The 23,186-nt window shown below is 57.5% G+C and overlaps 10 protein-coding genes across 10 annotated transcripts; 6 read left to right on the top strand and 4 right to left on the bottom strand.

Annotated features, from left to right (window-relative positions):
• Positions 1-62: 62 nt before the first annotated feature.
• On the top strand, positions 63-1,668 carry GGS23DRAFT_607162 (amino acid transporter; the record flags this gene model as incomplete). Its single annotated transcript, XM_051520008.1, has 2 exons — positions 63-738; positions 866-1,668. 2 exons carry the CDS (start codon positions 63-65, stop codon positions 1,666-1,668), a joined length of 1,479 nt encoding a protein of 492 aa, XP_051368642.1.
• A 704-nt stretch (positions 1,669-2,372) lies between these two features.
• Positions 2,373-3,824, bottom strand: GGS23DRAFT_254762 (thymidylate synthase). Its single transcript, XM_051512294.1, has 2 exons — positions 3,502-3,824; positions 2,373-3,369 (listed from the first exon to the last, which is right to left on the bottom strand). Exons 1-2 carry the CDS (start codon positions 3,588-3,590, stop codon positions 2,484-2,486), a joined length of 975 nt encoding a protein of 324 aa, XP_051368641.1. The 5' UTR covers positions 3,591-3,824; the 3' UTR covers positions 2,373-2,483.
• A 289-nt stretch (positions 3,825-4,113) lies between these two features.
• On the bottom strand, positions 4,114-5,797 carry GGS23DRAFT_254687 (uncharacterized protein). The gene is made up of 6 exons (XM_051512293.1): positions 5,712-5,797; positions 5,489-5,621; positions 5,297-5,408; positions 5,105-5,245; positions 4,565-5,041; positions 4,114-4,487 (listed from the first exon to the last, which is right to left on the bottom strand). The coding sequence occupies exons 2-6, from the start codon at positions 5,500-5,502 to the stop codon at positions 4,269-4,271; spliced, it is 963 nt and encodes a 320-aa protein (XP_051368640.1). The 5' UTR covers positions 5,503-5,621; positions 5,712-5,797; the 3' UTR covers positions 4,114-4,268.
• Positions 5,798-6,657: 860 nt separating this feature from the next.
• GGS23DRAFT_254771 (uncharacterized protein) lies at positions 6,658-8,320 on the top strand. Its single transcript, XM_051512295.1, has 4 exons — positions 6,658-6,982; positions 7,042-7,195; positions 7,324-7,993; positions 8,071-8,320. Exons 1-4 carry the CDS (start codon positions 6,931-6,933, stop codon positions 8,134-8,136), a joined length of 942 nt encoding a protein of 313 aa, XP_051368639.1. The 5' UTR covers positions 6,658-6,930; the 3' UTR covers positions 8,137-8,320.
• A 628-nt stretch (positions 8,321-8,948) lies between these two features.
• Positions 8,949-11,027, top strand: GGS23DRAFT_254679 (putative glucooligosaccharide oxidase). Its single transcript, XM_051512292.1, has 2 exons — positions 8,949-9,599; positions 9,704-11,027. Exons 1-2 carry the CDS (start codon positions 9,033-9,035, stop codon positions 10,568-10,570), a joined length of 1,434 nt encoding a protein of 477 aa, XP_051368638.1. The 5' UTR covers positions 8,949-9,032; the 3' UTR covers positions 10,571-11,027.
• A 120-nt stretch (positions 11,028-11,147) lies between these two features.
• GGS23DRAFT_254595 (uncharacterized protein) lies at positions 11,148-12,651 on the top strand. Its single transcript, XM_051512290.1, has 2 exons — positions 11,148-11,796; positions 11,902-12,651. The coding sequence occupies exons 1-2, from the start codon at positions 11,437-11,439 to the stop codon at positions 12,463-12,465; spliced, it is 924 nt and encodes a 307-aa protein (XP_051368637.1). The 5' UTR covers positions 11,148-11,436; the 3' UTR covers positions 12,466-12,651.
• A 600-nt stretch (positions 12,652-13,251) lies between these two features.
• Positions 13,252-14,892, top strand: GGS23DRAFT_254597 (uncharacterized protein). Its single transcript, XM_051512291.1, has 4 exons — positions 13,252-13,475; positions 13,549-13,721; positions 13,797-14,045; positions 14,231-14,892. The coding sequence occupies exons 1-4, from the start codon at positions 13,396-13,398 to the stop codon at positions 14,560-14,562; spliced, it is 834 nt and encodes a 277-aa protein (XP_051368636.1). The 5' UTR covers positions 13,252-13,395; the 3' UTR covers positions 14,563-14,892.
• A 1,002-nt stretch (positions 14,893-15,894) lies between these two features.
• On the top strand, positions 15,895-17,612 carry GGS23DRAFT_582991 (TLD-domain-containing protein). The gene is made up of 2 exons (XM_051517261.1): positions 15,895-16,991; positions 17,090-17,612. The coding sequence occupies exons 1-2, from the start codon at positions 16,332-16,334 to the stop codon at positions 17,603-17,605; spliced, it is 1,176 nt and encodes a 391-aa protein (XP_051368635.1). The 5' UTR covers positions 15,895-16,331; the 3' UTR covers positions 17,606-17,612.
• A 1,455-nt stretch (positions 17,613-19,067) lies between these two features.
• On the bottom strand, positions 19,068-20,731 carry GGS23DRAFT_614386 (mitogen-activated protein kinase; the record flags this gene model as incomplete). Its single annotated transcript, XM_051520647.1, has 4 exons — positions 20,213-20,731; positions 19,961-20,156; positions 19,515-19,896; positions 19,068-19,444 (listed from the first exon to the last, which is right to left on the bottom strand). Exons 1-4 carry the CDS (start codon positions 20,323-20,325, stop codon positions 19,068-19,070), a joined length of 1,068 nt encoding a protein of 355 aa, XP_051368634.1. The 5' UTR covers positions 20,326-20,731.
• Positions 20,696-22,863, bottom strand: GGS23DRAFT_254432 (uncharacterized protein). The gene is made up of 3 exons (XM_051512289.1): positions 21,564-22,863; positions 21,262-21,468; positions 20,696-20,882 (listed from the first exon to the last, which is right to left on the bottom strand). Exons 1-2 carry the CDS (start codon positions 22,553-22,555, stop codon positions 21,321-21,323), a joined length of 1,140 nt encoding a protein of 379 aa, XP_051368633.1. The 5' UTR covers positions 22,556-22,863; the 3' UTR covers positions 20,696-20,882; positions 21,262-21,320.
• Between the last annotated feature and the right edge of the window lie 323 nt (positions 22,864-23,186).

Below are 23,186 nucleotides of genomic sequence, written 5' to 3'. Positions count from 1 at the left end.
CGATGGAAACGAATCGGCCCCAAACGAGGATGAGAATGCTCTCTAATGCAGAAGTGAAACAGATGGCCGTGCCCTACGGCCTCAGCACGACATTCTATATTTCTCTCTCCAACGGCCAATCCGTTACCATCATATGGGGCTGGGTGCTGCTCTCGCTGCTCTCGACCGCCATCGCCGCCTCGCTCGCTGAGATCTGCTCGGTGTACCCGACGGCCGGCGGCGTCTACTACTGGGCAGCGCTGCTGTCAACCCCCCGCTGGGCCCCGATGGCGAGCTGGATCACGGGCTGGCTGACCCTCGTGGGCAACTGGACCGTCACGCTCTCCATCAACTTTGGCGGCGCGCAGCTGATCCTCAGCGCCATCTCGCTGTGGAACGAGGACTTTGTCGCCAACGAGTGGCAGACCATCCTCATGTTCTGGGCCGTCATGCTCGTCTGCTACCTCATCAACATCTTTGGCGCCAAGCACCTCGACCTCATCAACACTGTCTGCATCTACTGGACTGCCGCCTCCATCATCGTCATCATGATCGTCCTGCTCGTCATGTCGCCGAGCAAGCGTACCGGCGAGTTCGTCTTCGCCCACTACGACGCCTCCGCCTCCGGGTGGCCTGCAGGCTGGTCCTTCTTTGTCGGCCTGCTGCAGCCCGCCTACGTGCTTACGGGCTATGGCATGGTCGCGGCCATGTGCGAGGAAGTCCAGGCGCCCGAGCGCGAGGTGCCCAAGGCCATCGTCTGTAAGTGTCGATCGCCTGCCTGCCTCGCTTCCTACCTATTTCCGGCCAATGTCCCAGCGCGCTCGATATCTGTCAAAATCCAATCATGATAACGCAGGCCTGCTCTCGCTGACTCGGTAATCTGTAGTGTCTGTCGTGGCCGCCGGCCTTACGGGCTTGGTATACCTGATCCCGATCCTCTTCGTGCTCCCCGAAGTGCAGACGCTGCTCGAGGTCGCCAACGGGCAGCCGGTCGGGTTGATCTTCAAGACCGCAACCGGCAGCGCCGGGGGCGGGTTCGGCCTGCTGTTCCTCATCCTCGGCATATGGCTGTTCGCCGGCGTGGGCGCCCTCACGGCGTCGAGCCGCTGCACGTACGCGTTCGCGCGCGACGGCGCGATCCCCGGCTCCGGCCTCTGGAGCAAGGTCGACAAGCGGCTCGACATCCCGCTGCTCGCCCTCTCGCTGTCGGCCGTCGTCGACTGCCTGCTGGGCCTCATCTACTTCGGCTCGTCGGCGGCCTTCGGCAGCTTCACGGGCGTCGCCACCATCTGCCTCTCGACGTCGTACGGGCTGCCCATCCTCGTCTCCGTCGTCCGCGGCCGCCGGCAGCTCGAGCACGCGTCCTACTCGCTTGGCCGTTTCGGTTTCGTCATCAACGTCACGACGCTGCTCTGGATCCTCCTCGCCGTCTTCCTGTTCTGCATGCCGACCAACCTCACCGGCCTCGACGCCTCCACCATGAACTACGCCAGCGTCGTGTTCGCCGGCTTTGCGACCATCAGTGTCGTCTGGTATTTCGCCTGGGGCCGTAAACATTTCTCCGGCCCCCCTATCTTGAAGACGGCCATGGCGGAGAACGGTGTAGGGGTCGTAAGGGGGCAGCCGCTCGACGAGGAGGCGCACGCGAAGGAGGTGAGCACAAAAGGGGCCGATTTCAAAGATGCATAGATAGCTCCCACCCGAGCCTAAGAGGGGGTTTGGCTTTACAAATGCGAGCATAACGCTACGTCGGTTGAAATGCGAGCCTTAATATTATGGCAGATCGTGAATGATACCTAGTACCCATTATTTTGCTCATAGGACAGTCAACCGTGCGCGGCCACTGTCAGACTGACCGGTGCGTAGTACCTAGACGACACGAGGAATAGAGATACGAATCTCCCCTCTCTTGCCGGTTCCTATTCTCGAGACAGCCGTCACGCATTAACACATGTGTAGGTTCATCATGAATTGCATACGGCCTACCTAAGTCTCACAGAGGGGTACGTTCTCCGGATACCGCCTCGGCAGACAAAAAAGACACAATCGGTGCAAATACGGCAATGCTCTCGGAGGCTTCTCGTGATGTTCCTGTCTCATAGGGGACGCCAAAGAGGGTCTATTCGCTCAAGAGCATGTCGCACCACGGGATCGCGCGCTGTCACTGCTCAGGAAGCTGTAATTCTAGTTATCCCTCGTCTAAGATGGCCAACGGCCATGGTATCTACCGAATCCCAACAAAGTTCTACATACGCTATATGTGTGCGTGTGAGAGACTTCTAGCGTTACTCTCGTCTTCGTGACCGAATGGCTGTCCCAATCCCCTCCGCGTCACCCCGTATCATACATAGGCACGTAATACGTACGCATCGCGCCACGGTTTCGTGCTCCGATTGGCAAAAGCGTCGCGGGCTACCGCAAGGTAAGCAGGGGCCCGATGCCCCGGACGTGAGTACGCCCCCATCTCGTCCTCCCTCTCTTTTCCGGGGACATTCCCTCCTTCCTCAGACGGACATCTTCATGGCGATGGTCTTGTGGGGGTCGTAGTTGAGGACAACGACGTCTTCGGCCTCCCACCCGTCGATGGAACCGCCCTTCTCGCGCGCGAGGCGCAGTTCGGGGAAGGGCCGCGGCTCACGCTCGAGCTGGGTCCGCAGCGCGTCGACGTGGTCGACGTAGACGTGCGCGTCGCCCATGACGTGCGTCAGGCTGCCCGGCACCAGGTCGCACACGTGCGCGAGCATGTGCGTCAGCAGCGCGTAGCTCGCGATGTTGAACGGCACCCCGAGCCCCATGTCGCACGACCGCTGGTACAGCTGGCAATGGAGGTGGCCCTTGGCGGGCTTGTCCCCGCCGTTGGTCGTGGCCGTGGCTACAGCCTCCTCCGCCACGCCCTGCTGCTGCCTCGGGAACGAGACGTAGAACTGGGCGAACATATGACAGGGCGGCAGGACCATCTTGGGCATGTCGCGCGGGTTCCAGGCGGACAGGATCAGGCGGCGGTCGTGGGGGTTCGTGCGCAGCTTGCGCACGATCTCGGCAAGCTGGTCGACGCCCTGGCCGGCGTAGTCGGTCTTCGCGTCGACGTACTCGGCGCCGAAGTGGCGCCACTGGAAGCCGTAGACGGGGCCGAGGTCGCCGACCTCGCGCTCCGTCAATCCTAGGTTGTCGAGGAACTCGCGCGACCCGTTGCCGTCCCAGATCTTGATGCCCTCCTGACTTAGCGGCAGAGACGACGTACTTCCCTCGATGAACCACAGCAGCTCGGCTACTACGGCCCGCAGGAATACGCGCTTTGTCGTCAGCAGGGGCAGGATCGGCCGCCCGTTATCGTTGAGGCTGAATTTGAGCGGTATGGGGGCAAAAATAGAGTAGGTCCCAGTTCCGGTTCTAGAGAGAAAACAAGGCGTCAGGTACAGCTACTAAGCGGGCAAGCGGTTGCGCTTATTTGCCGTGGTCGTCGCAGTAGCAAACAAGAACGAGAGAAAAAAACAGTGAATATAATATGTTGGCGTAACTCACCGGTCTGGCCGACGTTCCCCATTATGCAAGATCTCGCGCACAAGATCAAGATACTGGTATTCCTCGTGTCGTGGTGGCGAGGACGCCATGTTGGGTTTCTCACAATACGCTTAAGGACCAGTGGGATAGACACGTCTGTCGTGAAGTTGGCTGTTCACGGGACCGGAACGAAACAAAACGTCCTGTTCTAGCGAAGAAGGGCAGTAAGGCAATGGAACGGGGGAGGAAAATAGTGATGTATTCCGGTGACGCGACGGGATACGCGTCTTGTTAGATAGGTACTTTCGGTACTCTCACCAAGGCGGGGTGGTCGGTTTACGTAACTAGGTTGTCTTAGCGAATTATTGTCCAGATTATGTAAGGGTGGAAACGTACAGATACGCTTGGTAGGGTACGTAGGTACGTAAGGCATAGGCTCATGCGTTACCGTAGGTAACAGGTCTCGATTAGGTAACATAACCTGTCCCCACGGAAAAAGTCTCGCTCTGGGAGAGGTCGCATAGAAAAACTTCACACAGTGAATCCCCAGAATCCGATCGCGGTGCAGGTTATACGTGGCGCTATCGTCGGGAATACCATACAATAAGTAGGTGCTTCCGCCCTCAGAGCCCCGGAGTCGTCAACGGCGGCACTAACAGTACTCAAAAGATCTACGACGAAAACGGTGCCATATTCCTTCCACCTACGACCCGGGATTATTAGCCTAGACCAACCGAGGAACCCCAATCCCGACCATCACCACCCTCGTGCAGGGCAGCAGCAGTTGGCTATCTCGTCCTCCGAAACTCGACGTCTTTCCGGAAGGTCCAGGTCGACGCCTCGACCGCGACGTTCTTATAGCCCAGCACACCCTCCACGAAGGCCAGCACTGTCACCGGTGTCACATGGGACGCTGAGCCCCGGCCCGGGACCGACAGGGTCAGCAGGTCGTAGGTCGAGCCGAGGCCGAACGACGACTTGTGCAGTTTGATATCGACCACCGGCGGCTGCAAGATCTGTTAGGCACCGTATGCCGCCGCCGTGCCGATGATGCGGGGAAATAAAACAACAAAGGGGAACTTACAAGACGCATGTCCTGGTAATTGACCCTGCACCCTTTCTTGAGATAGTCGGATAGCAATTCCAACGATGGGCTGTGGCTGCAGTGGACCTCGACCAAGCTCCTGCCGCTCTCAGAGACGATGAGGTGGTATGGTGGCCTTAGAAATAGCTCTTCCAGGCGTGGGATCGTGCTGATGTCCGGCAGCGCGTCGACCTCGGGTCGAGTCTGCAGCGTGAGCGGCTGGCGCGTGTTGGACACAGCGGGTTGACCGGTCGCGCGATCCACCGACACGTCCGCCCAGTCATCGCTGGAAGCCTCCCGGTCGGGCGATTCTGCCGGTGCTTGCTTGTCCTCGAAGCAGCGCAGTAGCTGCCCTTCGAAGAAGGACCCCATCGCAATGAGAGACGGCATGGGGTATTCGGGGACGTGGATGGCAAAGGCCCCTCGGCTGCTGGACCAAGACAGGCCTAGGCCCTCCTGCTTCGGGGCGGCTCGGTACTGCAGATGGGCGTTTAATAAAACATCTGGTTTGACCACGTAGGTGTCAAGAATGAAACTTACGCTTATGTCGGCCTTAAGGCATTGGCCGACGCGTTCCAGTAGGGCGTCCATCCATTGGGCGTTCGACTCGTCGTCTGCCAACGTCGAGAGCGCGGATAGGAAGGCCTGTGCACATGTCGCGAGCGAAGGCACGAATGTGGCCTTGTCCGAGTAAGTGTCGTAGAGATCGGGGATTACAAGCTCCCATACTACCTTGACCTCGATATCGACACCGATGAGCTCCCTCAGGGCAGACCGTGCCCTTTCCAGAGGGCCGTCGGGATTGTCCCAGTGATCCCTGATCCCAATCCGTACTTGAAGAGGCCTGTAGTGTGTTTAATGACGAGACGAACACGCCACAGTTGGGGGAAGGAGACGACGCGCATGAGGAGCGAGGCGGCTTACACTCTGGATGCCATAGCGGCTGAAGAAGGGCAAAGATCCGTCGAACGAGCAAATGCACTCGTCCAGCTTGACGCCCGAGTTGCACAGCGGCACCCGCGGAGTGTAGACGATAGATATGTGCTAGAAGTTGTGGCTATGGTACTCAGTCACAAATCTGCCCCGGGGAACGAGACGAGTGCGAGGGAGACGACAATCTACAGGAAGGGGTGTAATTAGTACGTACGATATATTCAATTAAGCAGTCATAAGTTCGTACCTCCGTACCCCTCTCCTTATCATACACGGGTTTCTCCTTATCATGCACGGGTATAGACAGGCAATCCCAGCCTGGGCTTATCACAAGGCGTCCCGCATCCCCAACCTCGACTGCCGCCACAATCCTACCCAAGCACGAGACCGGCTCGGGTAACCTGTGTTCACGGCTGCTTGGCTTGCGCTACCCGGTATGTGTTGCGAAGGGGAGGGCCGGAGTGTAGGCCCCCAAAGAAAAAGAGAAACAGGATAAAGGGGGTGGATGGGGGGTTCGCGATCCCGCCAAGCCGAGCTGAACCTCAAGGCACATCCGCGCCGTCTACGTGCTTACCCGCCGACTTGCTACTGCTGTACGATCTACAGCACCACCGGCATTTGTCTGGGAAATGGGGCACGAAACCCACCATGCCGCGTCACGCTTATGGAGTTGGTTGAGGACCCTATGTCCATGGAGTCAAGGGAGACCACCGGCAATGTGCAGGTGCACGTAGAAATTGTCTTCTTCTTTCGTTGCTCCGGCTATTACTACTTACCTAGGTGTGCACTAACGACGATGTCTATTCCTATCGATTTGTCCTCACCTTCAAACGCTAGTGTCGGACAACCTGCCCTGGCGGTTGCCCGTCTTACTCCTCACGCGTAACCGCAGGCAACAGTCCCGCCAGCATGCGATACTGCTATAGCTACAGCGATTGCGGCTGAATCGGAGCCAACTACCCGTCGGGCGCTAATAGCGCACGCTTGGCGAAACGACCGGACGGTGCCTAGAGGCGCCGGTTCGTTTGTGCGTCGACACTGACTCAGGGGCTCTTCCAGGGCTGAGGGCAAGGTTGACAACGGTCGCACCGTCACCAAGATCTCTCGACTCATGTCCCAATGTGGTGACGACGACGCCCCCGAAACACATCGTGCTAGCAGCTCGTACCGTGTCCTGGGCTAGCTCGAAGCATCCACTCTCCAGTTCTGCGACCAGCCTAGTCGAACGCCGTCTGGCGGGAGATAGCGGGATGGAGACGGGGAGGACGAGGAGACCGTTTCAATTTAAAGGCGCCCCCGAATCTCCCATCTCTAGTCGACATTGTTCCTTCGAATCTATCAGTTACTAAGTCCCGCTCCGGCATCTGCCACCTCTCTCTCTGCCTAACACCGTTCATTCCACCGAAAGGGTAACCCCTCTACCATCGTCCGATATGTCCAAGCTACCTCCCGTCGAGAAGCTCCCCCTCGCCTTGCGCAAGAACAGTATGTCCCAACGCGTCAGGGCCATCGCCGCCAACCGCTCCAGCGACTAACCGAGACAGTTCGCGATGATTGGGATAGCAAGAAGCCGGAATTCGAGCAGAAGCTCTCCAAGGTTCTCACCGTTCCCTGGACCATCGATGTGAATCCCAACCAGCTATACCCCTACGCCGACAGCTCCTACGCAAAGGACCGGCTGGGCAGTTGCATCGCCGAGTAAGCACCATATTACCACCACCCGCACAAGCTACATCTACCCGCGTGCGGGAGGGTAGACGAGATCGAGGGCGATAACGAGAGAGATAAATGGTTACTTACCTTCTGCCTGCCTTGCGCGGGGACAGCTACATCGACTCGGCGATACGACGGCTGGAAGACTTCGCGAGCGGCGCCGGCGAGGCCGGCCTGCAGGACCTGAACGAGATCTGCTCGGCACACGTGCTGACGATGGACTTGGACGACCAGAAGCGCGTCCGGTACTGCGGCGTCAACGTCGACGACGGGGGCCGGCTGCGCATCCTCTTCGCGCCGGGGTACCTCGGGACGAACATCGGCGACGCCGTCGAAAAGTCGGGGCTCCTACAGGCGCTCAACGCGGCGCCGCGGCCGTCCGGCTCGGCGCTGAGCTTCGTGGCGCGCTGGTCCGTCCGCAAGGACTATGAGCCCGACGCCGAGGAGATCCGCGGCCGCATCGCCGCCACTCTGGGCCTGCCCGACGTCCGGCTCAACCCCAACTTCGAGGCCGTCTTCGCCGCGCTCAAGGCCGAAGCCGACAAGGGCGACCGGTCCGAGCTGCGCAGCGACTGGGAGAGCTGTCTCGGCTCCTTCGTCAAGCTTTACTTCGACACCCTCGCCACCCGCCTCAAGGACCAGAAATTCGACCAGGACGACCTGCTGCGCGAGGGCTTCCAAGAGGCCGTCGACAAGAGCGAGATCGCCTTCCGCATCGTCGATAAGCTCAAGTATAAGTCGTATTGCGAGGTCGATATCGAAGATGGAGTTCTGTACTTGCAGGTGAGCGCAGCGACCTTCCCCCCCCCCCCCCCAACAACCCCAACCAGCTGGGAGCAGACGAGCTAACCCAGCAGCAGTGCACCGCCAAGCGTTGGGGGACGAATATTGGCGATGTTGCGGAAGGCCTTATTGATAGGCTATGAGCGATTCGCTGCTGTAGTTTGCCAGGTGATGTGGGCAGCGTCATGACAGAGACATTATCAATCAGACGAGCGTTCCAATACAAAGGGCTGGTTGGAGCGAATCGAATCCGGTCTCGCGCTGTGTCTTGCACAAACCGATGTGCTGTCGTCCGAAGCGATGCTGATGTTGAGGATCGACGGCTGTCTATCTATGTGATTGTAAGAATAGCTATAAATACATACCTACGTGCTTCCTTCTTCGGGGGCATCTTCTGTAGGTACCTATATCTCATCTATAACCGCAACTAGCCCGGCAATTCCCACTCCGCCCTGTGCCACTCCACAGAAGCATAGAGTTGACACGACCTCCGGGGTTTGAGTTGAGCGGATGGGAGAGGAGGCACGAGCAGAAAGCAGAAGAATGTATAGCCCCTCCCCTGCTCCTCTTAATATCGACAAACGATCAAACAGAGTTGCCATGCCGACTAGACTAGGGAGCTTTACACAATGTCCCCCCCCACCTAACACACACATACACACACGGCCTGCGACCATCGTATCGAGCTACATTATCGAGGAGACTAGAGAGGGTATGCCTGTTTGCCCTTTACCTGGGCCAGTTTTTCGAATAATCTGGACCAAGCACAGAGACACACCTTTTGTTCTGATACCAACAAGTCTGCCCGTTCGCTTTCTCCCCGTCCCTCTCCTCCCTTCGCGTCCAGCCACAAACTCATCCCGCGGATAACCAAGTGTCCTTGCCAATATACGGTATAACAGGAAGAGGGTGATAGCGACCGAACGCTTGATATACAACGCTAATAGTTGACACCCACCAGTTTTGTTTCCTCTCCCACTCCCGCCTTCGCATCACCTACCCACCTAGAGGATAAATACTCAAGGCCACCGCCGCCAAGATGACATCAACACAGGCCGATATTATCACCAAGCAGTTGGCTGACATGGAGATTCCGGTCAAAGGAGCCGCAGACTCGGACTGGACCGTCTTCTCCTCAACTTACAATCTCCGCCTCCCCGTCGTCCCAGCTGCCGTCGTCCTGCCACGCACCGTCCAGCATGTCAGCGATGCTGTCCTCTGCGCGGCCCAGCATGGGTTCAAGGTGCAAGCACGGTCGGGTGGGCACTCGTACGCTTCTTACAGCAATGGAGGGGTAGATGGTGCCGTGGTGGTGGACCTTCGATACTTCCAAGACGTTGAGCTCATCTCCGATAGTGTCGTCCGCGTTGGCGGTGGCGTGCGGGTGGGCAACCTGGCTTGTGCTATATATGACCAGTCCAAGAGAGCACTTGCTCACGGCACCTGCGCAGCAGTCGGTGTCGGCGGCCACTTCACCCATGGCGGTTACGGACTTTCCTCACGTGCATGGGGCCTCGCCATGGACCAGATAGTAGCGATGGATGTGGTGACAGCAGATGGTCGATGCCAGTACGTCGACAACTCGAAGAACCCCGACCTCTATTATGTTAGTAATTTTCCTTTTCTTCCCTCTTCTCTCCTGCGATTTACATCATTCGGCCCTCAATATCTCTACGATACCAGGGCTGACAGCAACAATCTGGGCCCAAGGCGATGCGCGGTGCGGCTGACTCATTCGGAATTGCCGTAAATTTCTACCTCGAGACACAACCAGCTCCTGAATCCGTGACCAACTGGTATATCAAGATCTGTGACGCGACAAAGAGTGTCGAGAATGCCGTCAGTGCGTTGCAGCACATCCAAACCTATGTTCACGACGAATCTTTAATCGATCGGCGGCTGGGATTGAACGTGTCTCTCTCGTCTGACTTTTTCGGAATAGGAGGCACCTACTTTGGGTCTCGCGCCGATTTCGAGGACGCGATTTTGCCAGCACTCCTGAAGGGTATCCCAGAGAACCCAACCATAGAGGTGCAGCAGGTCGACTGGCTCACGTCGCTCAAACTCCTCAACCAGGGCCAGGATCTCCACGTCTCGGACAACTACGCAGACCACAGTAACTTCTTCGCCAAGAGCGCCATCGTGCCCGAGCCAGGCTACACTAAGGATGCGCTGGCAAGCTTCTTCACCCACCTCCTCGGCGAAGGCGCCCGAGCACCGGTGTCCTATTTCATCATGCTCGACCTGTACGGGGGCGCCGACAGCCAAATCAACAACAAGAGCGCCGGCTCCTCGGCCTTTGCCCATCGCGACGCGCTCTGGGTGGCCCAGGTCTACGGCTACGTGGGAAACGACGAGCCGTTTCCCGCCGAAGGCCTCGAGTTCGTCGACGGCCTGGTCCAGTCGATGACCAGGCACCTCCCCGAGCACAGATCGTACGAGAACTACACGGACCCGAGCTTGACGCGAGAGCAGGCGCACGAGCAGTACCGCGGGAGGGAGCTGTACAACGAGCTGAAGAGCCTGAAGGAGAAACTGGACCCGGGAAACGTGTTTGCGAATCCCCAGTCGATCTAGACTCGGCAGCCGGGGCGGCAGCGAGCCAGGTAGGTACGAACACGAGCGTGCATGGCAGTACGGCCGACCCCTCCCTCGACGGAGAACTTCCCGGTGGTTGCCCGGACTTACCTACGCCAAGGCGACTCGCGATGGCGGACGGCAAGCGGACGAGCGTTCCGTGCAAGATAGGGCCTGGTGCGTATGAGGCCAGGCACGCGGCGAATTTCCGTACGGGGTACATACATATAGGTAGGTACCTACCTAGGTACCTTTCGGTTCGCGAATGTGGCTGCCCTACGGCGCTGACGACTTCTCTTCTTCCCTTGAGTTGGGTGACATCGGAAGAGACGGAGAGGAGAGATAGAGAGAGATGGGAGCAATGCAGGTTAGCAGGGGCCTTGGGACGGAGCCTCCCTTTAGCGACAACGAGGCCCGCCAACGTCCTCCGATCTGAGCAGATACGAGCAGGCCGGGCACCTCAGATACCTTCCTCAGGTAGGTACCCCCTCAGTACCTTTTTGGTACTAAAGACAGGTAGTAGATACCTATCGGCATCACAGTTTATAATACCTTCGAGTGTATCCACTACGTGCCAGGTATGCCTTGCAGTAAGATGACAGGTACCTAGGAATATCGGCGCCTATCGATAAGGCCGATGCCAGCCCCTGCTTTATCGCATAGAGGTACCTAACCTACCTACCTAAGGTACCTACCCTATGTACCTAGGCAGGCACGTACCTCCCTCCGTGTGTACGCGTAGGCACAGCGACAACCGCCAGGTCAAGTCAGCCGGACCTTGGAGCAGAGCGCGGTAAAGACGTCAAGAGAACTGATAGCGGCGGGACAGCCTTCACGCGACCACCCCTGAGATAGCACCTCCAAGAATGGACTCCCAGCATCGCGGCCCTCGGCCTATGCGGCTCCTAGGAACGCCTTTTTCCTACGTCTCGCGAGCATTAATCGCATCCTCGTATCCTCTTCGCGGCATCTACTACTTCCTACGTCGCCCGGCTTACTATCCTCTATTTGTCGGCCGGCTACTTCCCCTGTCCGTCATCTCGTTCCTGGTCTATACGATCCTCTTCACATTCACCTTCCTGCCTCAATATGCCTTCCTAGCCATCTTCCACGGCTGGGGCGCGTGGGTCAACGCGGTGGTGCTAGTCCTCGGCGAGGGCCTGGTCATCATCCAGGGCCTGTTCGAGGGTTTCTTCGTCGACGAATGTCGGGTCGATGTCTTCGATGTAGGTCGCGCCCCCAGGGGCGAATAAGTAGCCCGAGTCCTTGGCGGCCAACCTCGCATCCGCGCGTTCGCCCCAGCTGCCGACGGGAAGACTAACTCGAGCTAGGCGACGCTCCTCGACAACGGTCTAGAGAGCCTCGTTGCGCCGCACCGAATCCTCTTCCTCCAAGCGCCAACCTCCGTCAAGAAGCTCGGCAAGCCGACGACCCCGGCCGTCTACCAGCCGTGGAGCCTGATCCAGATCGTCGAGCTGGTCGTATTCCTACCGCTCAACCTCGTCCCTTACGTCGGTATGCCGGCATTCGTCATCATCACCGGCGCCCGCCTGGGGACCTTTTCGCAGTATCGATGGTTCGCGCTGAGGGGCATGACGAAGAAGGAACAGAAGAGGGAGGTCCGGAGCAGGATGTGGGAGTACACTTGGTTCGGCACCGTTGCGATGCTGCTCCAGCTGATCCCCGTTTTGTCCTTCTTCTTCCTCCTGACTTCGACGACAGGCGCGGCGCTCTGGACGGCCAAGCTTCAGCAGCAGCAGCAGCAGCAGCAGCAGCACCAGGCGAGGGCGGTACATGCTTCTGGCCCAGCCCCCACTCCCGCGCCGACTCCGGCGGCTCCACGAGAGCATGGCCCCGATGAACCTCCTCCACCATACGTGGACAGTCCTATGTGATCCCGGGTGGTTAGAAGTTGAATTCATGTGTTGACTTCCCTCTGTCGGGACACGCCTTAGTTGGTGAAGGTTACATATTAATGCAATACCTACCTAAATGAAGTGCCACCACGGACTTCCCCGTTGAGGACGAGGGAGAGCAGGCATACTTGCCCGCATACAGACTGTCAACAGTAGCCGATGCATACCCGGATCGACACCTGCTTGCCGCTCGCCTTTGGGATGTCAAAGTACAGAGGCAGCCTCACACTAGGGACTGCGTTGGGCGCCTACCTCTATAGACCTACGTCCTGTACTTGACGTGTGCCTTCTTATCGTGGGTACACACCGGGCTGCGGGCCGGGGGCCGCGAGGAAAGAGGCTATTAAGAGGCTAGGTACTCTTGCTATCTTCGTAGGCATTGTCGACGTAGGCGCCTATGGAAGGCGGGCATCCATATCGTCTTCCTCGCCTGCTCTTGGAGGGGTGTGGGGGTGGCCTCGGTGGTAAGCACACTATCCGTTGCCGAGAGAGCTGCCGTCGACGAGCCGTGCGGATGTAGGTCTCCAGGCTGGGATCGACAGGTGCCTGCGTAGGCGTTAAGAGTGTGGCATTAGCCAGATCATTGTCGCCTTCCTCTTGTTTTCGACGGGGAGGGGCCATCCCTCAAGAGGAGTCGCGAAGGCGCCGCTGAAGCATCCCGGCGTCGACATTGCCTCGGAGAATTTCGCCCTCGCCCGCTCCCGATATATTAAGGTCCTTGTCCTCTCGCCGCCTTTTTGGTTTCACGTTTTGCCACATCCCATTCTTCCGCCCTCCTGCTTCCCGTGTCTCTCGTGCCGCTATCGTCGTCACAACTCCATTCGCTCTCATACCCATCGTCGTCGCTCGTTAACTGGTCCCCAACTACGTGTTAGGCCGGCCGGCTCTTGGCCACAAACCGCATTGAAAATGCGTGCAACCGCCTTTGTCGGTGCTCTAGGCATCCTTCAGTTAGTCGGATTTGCCACAGCTGCGATTGTTACTGTAATGTGAGAGTAACCACATTAGTCGATCCGCTTGATCGGCCGTCCACCAGCCGAGTTAACTAGGTTGCTCTCACAGGGTTACCACCAGTACTGGTGATAATGTCACGACGTGTTCCGCTGTGACAGTGACCGTCACCGCTACGGTTACGGTATGCCCAACGACTACCACGTCGGAAACCAGTTTCTCCACGACCACCCCCACATCAAGGATAGCGCCGACTGAGTCGACCAGCTCTTCTAGTTCTTCAAGTATGTCCAGCTGCAAGACGTCGACAAAGATTTCCCAAACTACTAGGAGTACGGGCACGCTTACCTCGCGTTCAGGTTCCTCTATTTCCCAGAGCAGCAACAGCAATTCGGATACCGCCCTGCCGACAACTTCCAGCGGATCTCCCTCGACTTCTCCCTGTCCTGTGACTGGAACGATAACAGAGCCGTGCGAAACTAGCAGCTCTTCAATCCGTTACACGACCTACACATGTGTAGTTCCGATACCACACAGACCCCCTAAAACGCCACTGCCAGACCCAACGTCACACTCTGATGATGAAGTCGTGCCGAATGCATCCGCTGGTAAGTCTCCTGGCGTTACGAAACGATCACTATGGTCATTTGCAGGCCGGATGCTTCAAATTGCGCTGAGGATCCCGTCGAGGAGCCGGCAGTAGCAAGTGGAAAGCCGCGCCGGTGCCCTTGGACAAATGCTGTTTTCAGAACCGCGGTGTCAGTTGAATGAGGGTTAATCTGGGTTCTTCCAGTGATCACGCCTCCGGCCCAAGCCAGCTCTATTCCAGTCTCGATAACCACCGTCGTCGTCGTCGACGCCGGCTCGTCGGAGGCCAGCCAACCACGACCCGTCCCGGCATCCTCTGACGGAGATGACGCCCCTTCAACCCAGAGCGAGGTCGACCCGTCCTTACCATCCACCCTGTCAACAATCATTGTACGGTCGCCTAATTTGGCTCGCGGGACGCCTACTGCGAGTCACGGCTCCGGAAGGCTTGCACGTGCAAAGAGAAATTCTTTGGGCCGTCCCACCTTCGGTGCCAGTGATGACGGTGCTCCTATCCGGAACCCGGCGGACGCGTGACCCTGCTCCTGGACGATGAGACGGCGCGTGCGAGAAGGCTCCCGGTCGATGCCCGGTCTGTTCCGCTGAAGCGTGTACCAATGGGACGACAAGACGGCTGCGCTTGACTCTATAATGTTGGAGGTTACAATGCGGTATTGTCGGTATGTGCCATCTAGGGTCGAAGAACTGGCAGGCGTTTAGCATTAAGCAAGCTTGCTTCGGATGTAGGGTGTATTTCTAGCAGGTGAGGTTACGATAAGGCTAAGGATGTTACCAATTGAAAGAGCTGGAGGTATTTTAGAGATGACGGTAGCCTTGGTCGGCGTCTTGCTGCTATGTAATGTCTACGTGGTGTTTCTACTTAGCTAACGGGAGGAGTGATGGTGGTGGCGGCGGTGAGTTTGGTGAGAATTACGCCGGGGCAACAATCGCCATAGTCGTGGCAGGTAGATAGATATGTATACCTATGCAGGCAATTTCCTTGAACGTAGCTGTGTTTTATCTTGTTGAAGATCGTGAGATGGAACCGTGACGAGTGTGGAAACGAACGGTGCTTGACATCACGAATCTACCTTCACTTCGCGTCTTTGCTGTTATACCTCGTGCCTTTGCTGTACCTACCTGGTACCAGACTTACCTATATTCTACCCGAGAGAGAGATCGCGTACCACGCCCTTCTAATAATACCTCGCCGTCCGACTTGGGAGCTTCGAGTAGCTCTCTAAGTGGTTATCAGGCCAAGCGACATGGTGGGAGGGGAGGGGGGGTCGATAGATCATAAAGTAGCAAAGGACCGGGATTATGGTGAAGAAAACATGTTCAGGAATAAGCGCGCCCTTGGTGTTGTCGTTTAGATACCTACCTAGGTAGGTAGCAACAAACCCACAAACACACCACCCCTACGGAGTCGCATAGCTACAATATTTAATTCAGTAATCGTAGGTTCGTACCTCCGTACCCTTCTCCTTTTCGTAGGTACGTACCATCTTTATCGGTAGGTACGTATCCTCCTTATCAATAGATACGTATTCTACTTATCGATAAGTACGTATCCTCCTTATTAAGAGATACATACCCTTCTTGAAGGTATATATTTATTTATCGTACCCTGCTCTTACCTTTGGTTATAGCTTTTTTCAGTTAGCTTCTTTCAATTACGATTACCTTTAATTTATACTTACCTTTGATTACGACGATCTTAAATTACCATGAAAATAGACCCCATAACTAAATATATGAATTCTTATAGCTATAATACTACGCCAACGGCAATATGCATTAAAACCGGATACCCCCATCTTATTGGGGTGTAAGTCTAGACATTAAGAGTAGAGAACCCCACCCCGAAACGGGGGTTTTTCCCCAGATGTAGCTATGCGACTCCGTGCACCCCGTCCTCTTCCTGCTCATACCTCTCCCACTCATCCCGCTCCCACTTCAATGTGTGCACCACCGTCGTCGCGCTACGTCACATTCACGACCTCCGACCGTATACAGCCCACAGAAGGCCTTCTCATCTCAACTGTCTCGAGCCGAGACGAGGTTGACTCGCCACTCGCCTCTCCCACCTCCGGGGACAAGCCAGGACGATCACAGCGACAAACCCACGATCTCCGCTGCCCACCCAGGGGAGCTACGCAAACATATACTCATACCTACCATCACAATCCACACTCGTTGCGGTACCTACATACGCCGCCCCAACTGCGCACGTAGCACGCCCGGCAACAAGCGGCGGTATAGTTGGCATCTTTATTCTAGTCAGCGTAACAACTACGGCCGCCGCCATGCCTGCCCGACAGGACAGCAACCTAATCGACTTCTCGCCGCCCTCCTCCGGCTATTCTACCCCCGTCTCCCGTCCTTCCCGCTCCTATACGCCACCCCGGCCACACTCCCGCCCGCAGTCCCCCTCCCAACAGCTCTCGCCCGGCAACGGCGGCGGCTACGGCTTCGGCTCGGCCGTGCTCGGCCTCTGGCGCCGTCTATCCTCTCTCGAAACGCCCGGCTCTATTCCTCCCTCCGCAAACGCCGACGCCGCTTCCCCGCCACACTCGCACGCCCACGCTAAGCTCCAGCATACCGCCTCCGAGCCCGCCATCTTCGGCTCGACGGGCGACGGCGTCCGCCGGCCCTTCATCCCGCCGTCGCAGCCCCCCGGCGGGCTCCGGCGCACCCCCTCGCCGCGCGGGCTCCCCTCCCTCGAGCCGCTGTCCCTGAGCGGCTACCACGCCGACACCGACTCCGACGAGCGGCTACTGACGCGGGGCCTCGCCGAGCAGATCCGCACCTTCTTGCCCGAGCGCCTCAAGATCGCCGACTCCTGGCACCTCGTCTACAGCCTCTACCAGGACGGCAGCTCGCTCGCTACCCTGTACAAGCTGTGCGAGGAGTACCGCGGCCGCCGCGTCGGGTTTGTGCTCGTCGTGCGGGACGGGAAAGATGCCGTAAGTAACTCTTTCCCCTCCTCCTCCCCCGGACCTTTGTTTCTCGTCTATTAATTTCGGACAGCATGGCTGATTGTATATGTTGATCGTTGCATCAGACGTTCGGTGCATATCTCACCGAAGCCCCGCACCCGGCGCCCTCGTACTTCGGTACGGGGGAGTGCTTCCTCTGGCGGGCGAGCCTACACCCGCCCCTGCCGCCGCCTCCGTCTGCCGACACTACCAATATAAACTACCGCACGGCGACGATCGCCTCGCCGGCCGCCGACTCCTTACCCCCACCTCCCGCGACGCAGCCGCCAGGCCACCACCTCGCCCCGGGGGCGATGGACCCGGGAACCGGCAAATTGGCTCCGCCACAGTCGGTGCCGGCGCACAGCATCCGGTTCCAGAACTTCGCGTACACGGGGGCCAACGACTACTGCATCTTCTGCGAGACCAAGTTTCTGTCGGTCGGCGGCGGCGGCGGCGGCAGGTACGGGCTCTGGCTCAACGACTCGCTTAGCCTCGGCCACAGCGCGCCCTGCGACACGTTCCTCAACCAGTCCCTGAGCGACGAGGGCGAGAAGTTCGACGTCTTCGGCGTTGAGCTGTGGGTTATCGGGGCGAGCTAAGAAGGGAGGGTAGGAGGGGGGGGGGGGGGGAGAGAAGAGGAGGAAAGGAGAATAGTAATTATCGATGATCGCTGGAGGCGCAAAAAAACAAAACAAAAAAGGAATGATTAATTGGCGTCTCTGAGCTTAGCTTGAGCACGCATCGAGCCTGGGGCTCTGCATAACTCGCGTTCGAAACGAAGGAGATAGGAACGGACCATACGCCGCGCGGCGTCGTCGGACAGAGCAACGCCCAAGGAAGAAGAGAGAGCGCGGGGGCGGCAGCGAGGGGAGCATACGATCCCCAGCTTCGAAAATAGCAGGCCCGGCAAGCAGGACACAGCGTCTCCGGGGGTTCTTGGGAGGGGGAGTCGGCGGTTCTTTGGAATAGGGTACGAATGCACCGATACAATATAGATATTATGAGTTCATCTACGCCCAGGGGGGCGGGCGAATAATAGGGTGATCGGACCGGGGACCAGAGACCGGAGAGAGTGTGCAGGATTGCTAAGGGGTGTGGCTAGGTGTGTATTTTGATATATATATATATATGTGTGTGCATATATTCCCGTACTAACCGGCCTATGTGTGTGCTTCGTGTAGATGCTCATAACGGGCGGGCGAGAGGAGAATACTATGCCCAGCGCGCCCGGCGGGACGGACCTCTTCGGGCCTCGAGATATTCGGTTTCCACGCGGCTAAGCGGGACGGGATGATAAAACGACGCGCCTGCACTGCGCAGGTCGGCCTGACCAGCTAGGTTCCTTGATGCCGATCCAGTCTCCCTACCCTACCTTGCTCGCTCTTCCGTGCACCACCGGGCGGCGGACGCGCAGCACACAGGCACACAGGCAAGGCTTACTCATACACGACAGCGCGCCCGTTCAGGGGTAATGAGAAAATCAGCATTCCGTGTTTACAACTACCAGCCAACCTAGACAAAAATCAAACAGAAAAAGGAAAGGGCAGAGGGAAAAGAGGACGGCGGAGGCGAGAGAAGGAGAATAGGATACAATCCTGCTCATCCACCCAAGCTCTCCGGAGCCGGAGCCGGAGCCGATCTCGGGCCGGCTTGGCGTCTTGCTTTTCGCGGGACAGAATCTCCCCCAACCCCCCTCCCCGGGCCCTCTTCCTCGTCTTCTCCCCTCCTCCCCTCGGGGGTTGCATACCCGCGCCGCCCAAACTGCGGCGTTCCTCTTCCTCCCACCCCATACGGGGAACTACGACAGGGACCACACAAAATATGCCCCCTCCTAGATTCCTCTTGATCGATGATTTTCGTCATCTGAGAGCTGCTGCGGCTACTCCACCCCCGAACCACACGTGTATGCCACAACCGGGCTGGCCGGTCTTCGCCCGTCAATATTCCTCGTACCCTCCGTTACAGAGTACCTCTCAGCTGCCGCGGAGAGTCTTCTGGAACCGCATTGTCAAACCAAGGCCGCCAAAAGCCGCTAGCCAATCCATCGAGGGTTTCTCGGTTCTACCGCATGATCTCCTCATAGATCAGTTGCTTCAGTTGCTCCTTGCTGAGGCTGTCCTTGTGCTTGTCAAAGTCGAAAAACTCCTCCGGAATCGGCGTCGCCGTTGGCTCGTCCTCCGGGTCGTGGTATGGTTCGAGGTACGGGTGCTTCAAGGCCTCCTCCACAGTAATGCGCTTCACGGGGTTGAAAGCCAGCAACTTCTCCAGCAGATCCAAGGCGAGGTCGGAAGTCTTAGGGAAGAGGGTTCGGAAGGGAACCTTCTTCTTAAAGGGGAGAGAACGGATGTATTCGCGAGCGCGGCGAGACTTAATCCCGTAGTAATCCTCCATCGTCGGAGTGCCGAGAACGTCCAGGATCAGGGTTAACTGGTGGTGATCTAGGAGGCGCACGTTAGCGGGGGGGGGGGGCCTACGAAGAAGGGCAGGCGGGCAGTCTAGGTCACGTACAGTCCTTGCCGGGAAACAGCGGCTTTCCGCTCAGCATCTCGGCCAGGATACAGCCGACAGACCAGACATCAATGGCTTTTGTGTATTCCTTAAATGTCAACATGATCTCGGGCGCGCGGTACCAACGGGTAGCAACGTATTCGGTCATGAAGCCAGAGTTGTCCTCTTGGGACGCGGCAGATCGGGCGAGGCCGAAGTCGCAGACTTTCAGGTCACAGTTAGCATTCAGCAGCAGGTTGCTGGGCTTCAAGTCGCGGTGCAAGACATTGGCCGAGTGCATGGCCTTGAGCGCTCGCAGCGTCTGGTAGATAAAGTACTGGCAATGGTCGTCCGACAGATCCTGCGTACGAATCACGCGGTGCATGTCCGTCTCCATGAGCTCCTACGACAGGGTCGGGTTAGTGACTATCCGTCCTCGTCCGGAGATTTCTAGACTCGTCTCCTACCTGGATGAGGTACACTTCATTAAAGGTCTCGTAGTTGCGGGGCTTTTGTATGTCGAGGATGGATATGATGTTCTCGTGATTGAAGTATCGGAGCAGCTTCATCTCTCGCAGAGTTCTCAGGCAGAACATGGAATGATCAAACGGCGTGATCTTCTTGATGGCAACCTTCTGGCCGGATGGCTTGTGTATCGCCGAACTAGGCATGGCGGGTTAGCAGTCTGTCGTGCGCTTCCGGTGCATCTACGAACGTACCAGACAACACCATAGGCACCTTCGCCGACGACATCTTGAATGTCGTACTGCTCGCTGACGTTGAATGAGATCTTTCGGGATCCCGTCGCATTGGGGGCGTTAGATCGCGACATAGTGTTTTCGGTGACGACAGAGAAGGTGGTTGGCGTAGAGTTTGGTATGTGCGAGACGGAGGGATTGGGGGAAACGGAGAGTTCGAGAAGCGAAGGAGGTCGGCGGTGTTGGGGAACCTGCTGAGGCCTCAACCACGGGTATAATATGGCCCGATTAGGGCAATAAGAGTGTTTGTATAGGTAGTATCGGCTCGATGACAACTATTAAATTCGTGCACGCTCCACACGGCGGAGCACACAGCGCAAGGGGATCCCGAAGGCGGCCCACGATTGTCGGACGGACGCCTCGAGGGTGAGCCTAGTTGCTGCGGGGCTCGGAAGTGAAGCCGTCAACCTCGATCCGCCGGGGTAGCGAAAATCAGAAAACCAGGGTGGAGATGCCGTCGCAAGGGGGGGGGGTCGAGTGGGCCGTGCTTGCAGCGCTGCGATCCGAATTGTCTTCTCTGAGGCTGGCGACCCGAGCGCTACAGCTTCCCGATGTTCGTCGTGTTCGGCTTTGGCGCGTCGGAGTTGCGGTTAGGTACGTGATCGGACCGCGAGGGAGGACTGAGGGAGGACTGGGGCGTATTAGCCGGACCCGCCACGTTACGTTACGAACGTGAGGAAAGAAACAGAAGAGCGTGGTGGAGATGAGAGCGCGTGAGCGAGCGGCGAGAGGGAGAGAGGTAGGGAGAGGGGACGATCATAGATGACATTAAAGCGAAGGGCGACTGATCGCTGCAATGCAGATCGTCGAGCACCGAGGTGGGCGGGTAGTTGGATTCCCGGGTCTGTGCATCTCAGAGTCCCCCTGATGCGCTCGCTTGAGATCGCCCGCCCATCATCTATTCACTTGCTTATCGATCGAAGTGCCGACGCTCTGAAGAGACGGGCAGTTGTGTGGGTGATTGGTGGCTCGCGTGGTTGGCAGTTTCTAGAAGCCGAGGAGAAGCACACCGCTCGGATGGAGTTGAGGCCAAAGAGTGCATAGAGTTGTCTCTCCGTGTTACAGAACTTCAGACGTTTCGTCCGGTCCCTCCCAACCTAGGGGGAGGAAGTGACAGGAGGTACACCGGATCAAGCTGGGTCTTGGCGCCTTTGTTCGTAGTCTGAAGCTGCGCGTGTGGCCGGCTCACGACTAGAGGAGGGTGCATCGCTACACGGCTGATGGTGGTGATGAGGGGTAAGGAGAAGATTTTCCCGCCGGTCCTCCTCTGAAACCCAAAAAACAGATAACCGACAAAAAAAAGCACTCTCACCTTTCGGCTAATGGACCACGACAACCAAGGTAGTTTGGCCGAGTACGAGTCCAGAGGGTCGGATTGCGATTACTCAGCGGGGGGAAAGATGCCAGCTGCTCTGCAGGTTGTAGGTAGGTTGTGGTGGTGGTGGAAGATAGGAGGAACCTAGGTATACGGGTATGGGGGAGCGGGCAGGGAGATATTCGGAGTGGATGGTCCAAAGAGTCGACAAAAACTCCTCTCGAGTTTCCTCGGTGATCGGGGGGTTGTGCGACCACGGCAACCAGGTAGGCAGGTGAACCAGTCTCGATATAGGTATAAGCCAGCAGGACAAGCTGCGAGGGGCTCGACGGCGCAGATGGGAAGGGCGAAAAAAAAGAAAGGAGTGTGAAGACGGGATATGAGAGAGAGAGAATGAGCGTATGTGTGTGGACGAGTGGGGAAATGCCAAAAAGCTCGACAGACTCTCTCTTACTTGAAGGGGGGGGAGTAAGGGAGAGGGGGAGGGGGAAAGGGAGAAGAGAGAAGAAGAAGAAGAGGAGGAGGAGGAGGAGGGAGGAGAGAGGTAGAGCTGCCGTTGCAGTGACAGTGGATAAAACCCGTCGGGTCTCTGTGTAAAGAGATATGGGGCCCCGTCTTGTCGAGACCGGATTTGCCAGGAGTGGACCTCGATAATGTGACGGCGACAAGACACTAGAGCGCAACGGTATACCGTCTGGTTTGGTTGGCCGGCGGTTGGTGCGGGAGCGTGCTCGCCGTAGCAGAACCAGCAGTGGCCGTAGTCTCGACGAAGAATTACTGGCGAGAAGGAAAGCGGGCGAGGCCAGTTGGATGACCTGGGCCGGTTGGGCGAGACAAGGGTTATTATCTATCTGTCTCTGTGTCTGCTCCCCGGGCCTGTGTCTGTCATCTCCCTCTGTCGGATAGAAGGCGATTCGGCGAGGGGCAGGCCAGGCGAAGCGGGGGTGGTTAAGAAGGGGAGAAACGACCTGCGTGGAACACGCTGACATGTGCCTAGGTAGCTACTCAACACATAAACCACCACCGACCGAGAATGAGGCGTGCGAGCGCCCAAAGGATGTGGGATTCGCGATGAAGTATACGAAACCGTATCGGATTCCATCGACGAGGGAGTGGTGGTGGTGGCCCTCCTCGCTCGCTGGAAGTCAGGCGCCTAAGGTAGACAGGTACCTCCTATATGTTCTTCCCGCTGCTGGATAGGTACATCTATAGATCGGCAGGTACCTGATATGCCAGATATCCTAGGTTAGGTACCTTAGATAGGTACTTCTTACCTTTACCCCTGATCCTTCTTTGCCTCTAGGTAGTAGATTAGGGACCTACCTTAGGTACCTCACCCTTTCGAGGGGATCTCAGCGAGGTTCAAATTACGCGCACCGCTTCGACATAACTACATATCAGCCTGTACTTACAGGTAGGAGGTACCTACCTAAGATAATTAAGGTACCTAACCTCAGGTATCTAATGCAAGGAAGCAAATGTACCTAGGTACCCTATCTAAGAGACACAAGGCTCTTACCCACATACATGATACAGGTCTTGGTCCCAGCAATATGCCTACCTCCTCCCAGGTTACCTCCCATACGAGGACCTCCAACCCAGTCAGTCAGTCCCTTTCCA

This window comes from Durotheca rogersii (assembly GCF_024521655.1).
Source record: "Durotheca rogersii strain YMJ 92031201 chromosome Unknown GGS23scaffold_27, whole genome shotgun sequence".
NCBI classification, from domain to species: domain Eukaryota; kingdom Fungi; phylum Ascomycota; class Sordariomycetes; order Xylariales; family Xylariaceae; genus Durotheca; species Durotheca rogersii.
The sequence above is the reverse complement of the archived record's forward strand: the minus strand, read 5'-3'. Positions and strand labels throughout refer to the sequence as shown.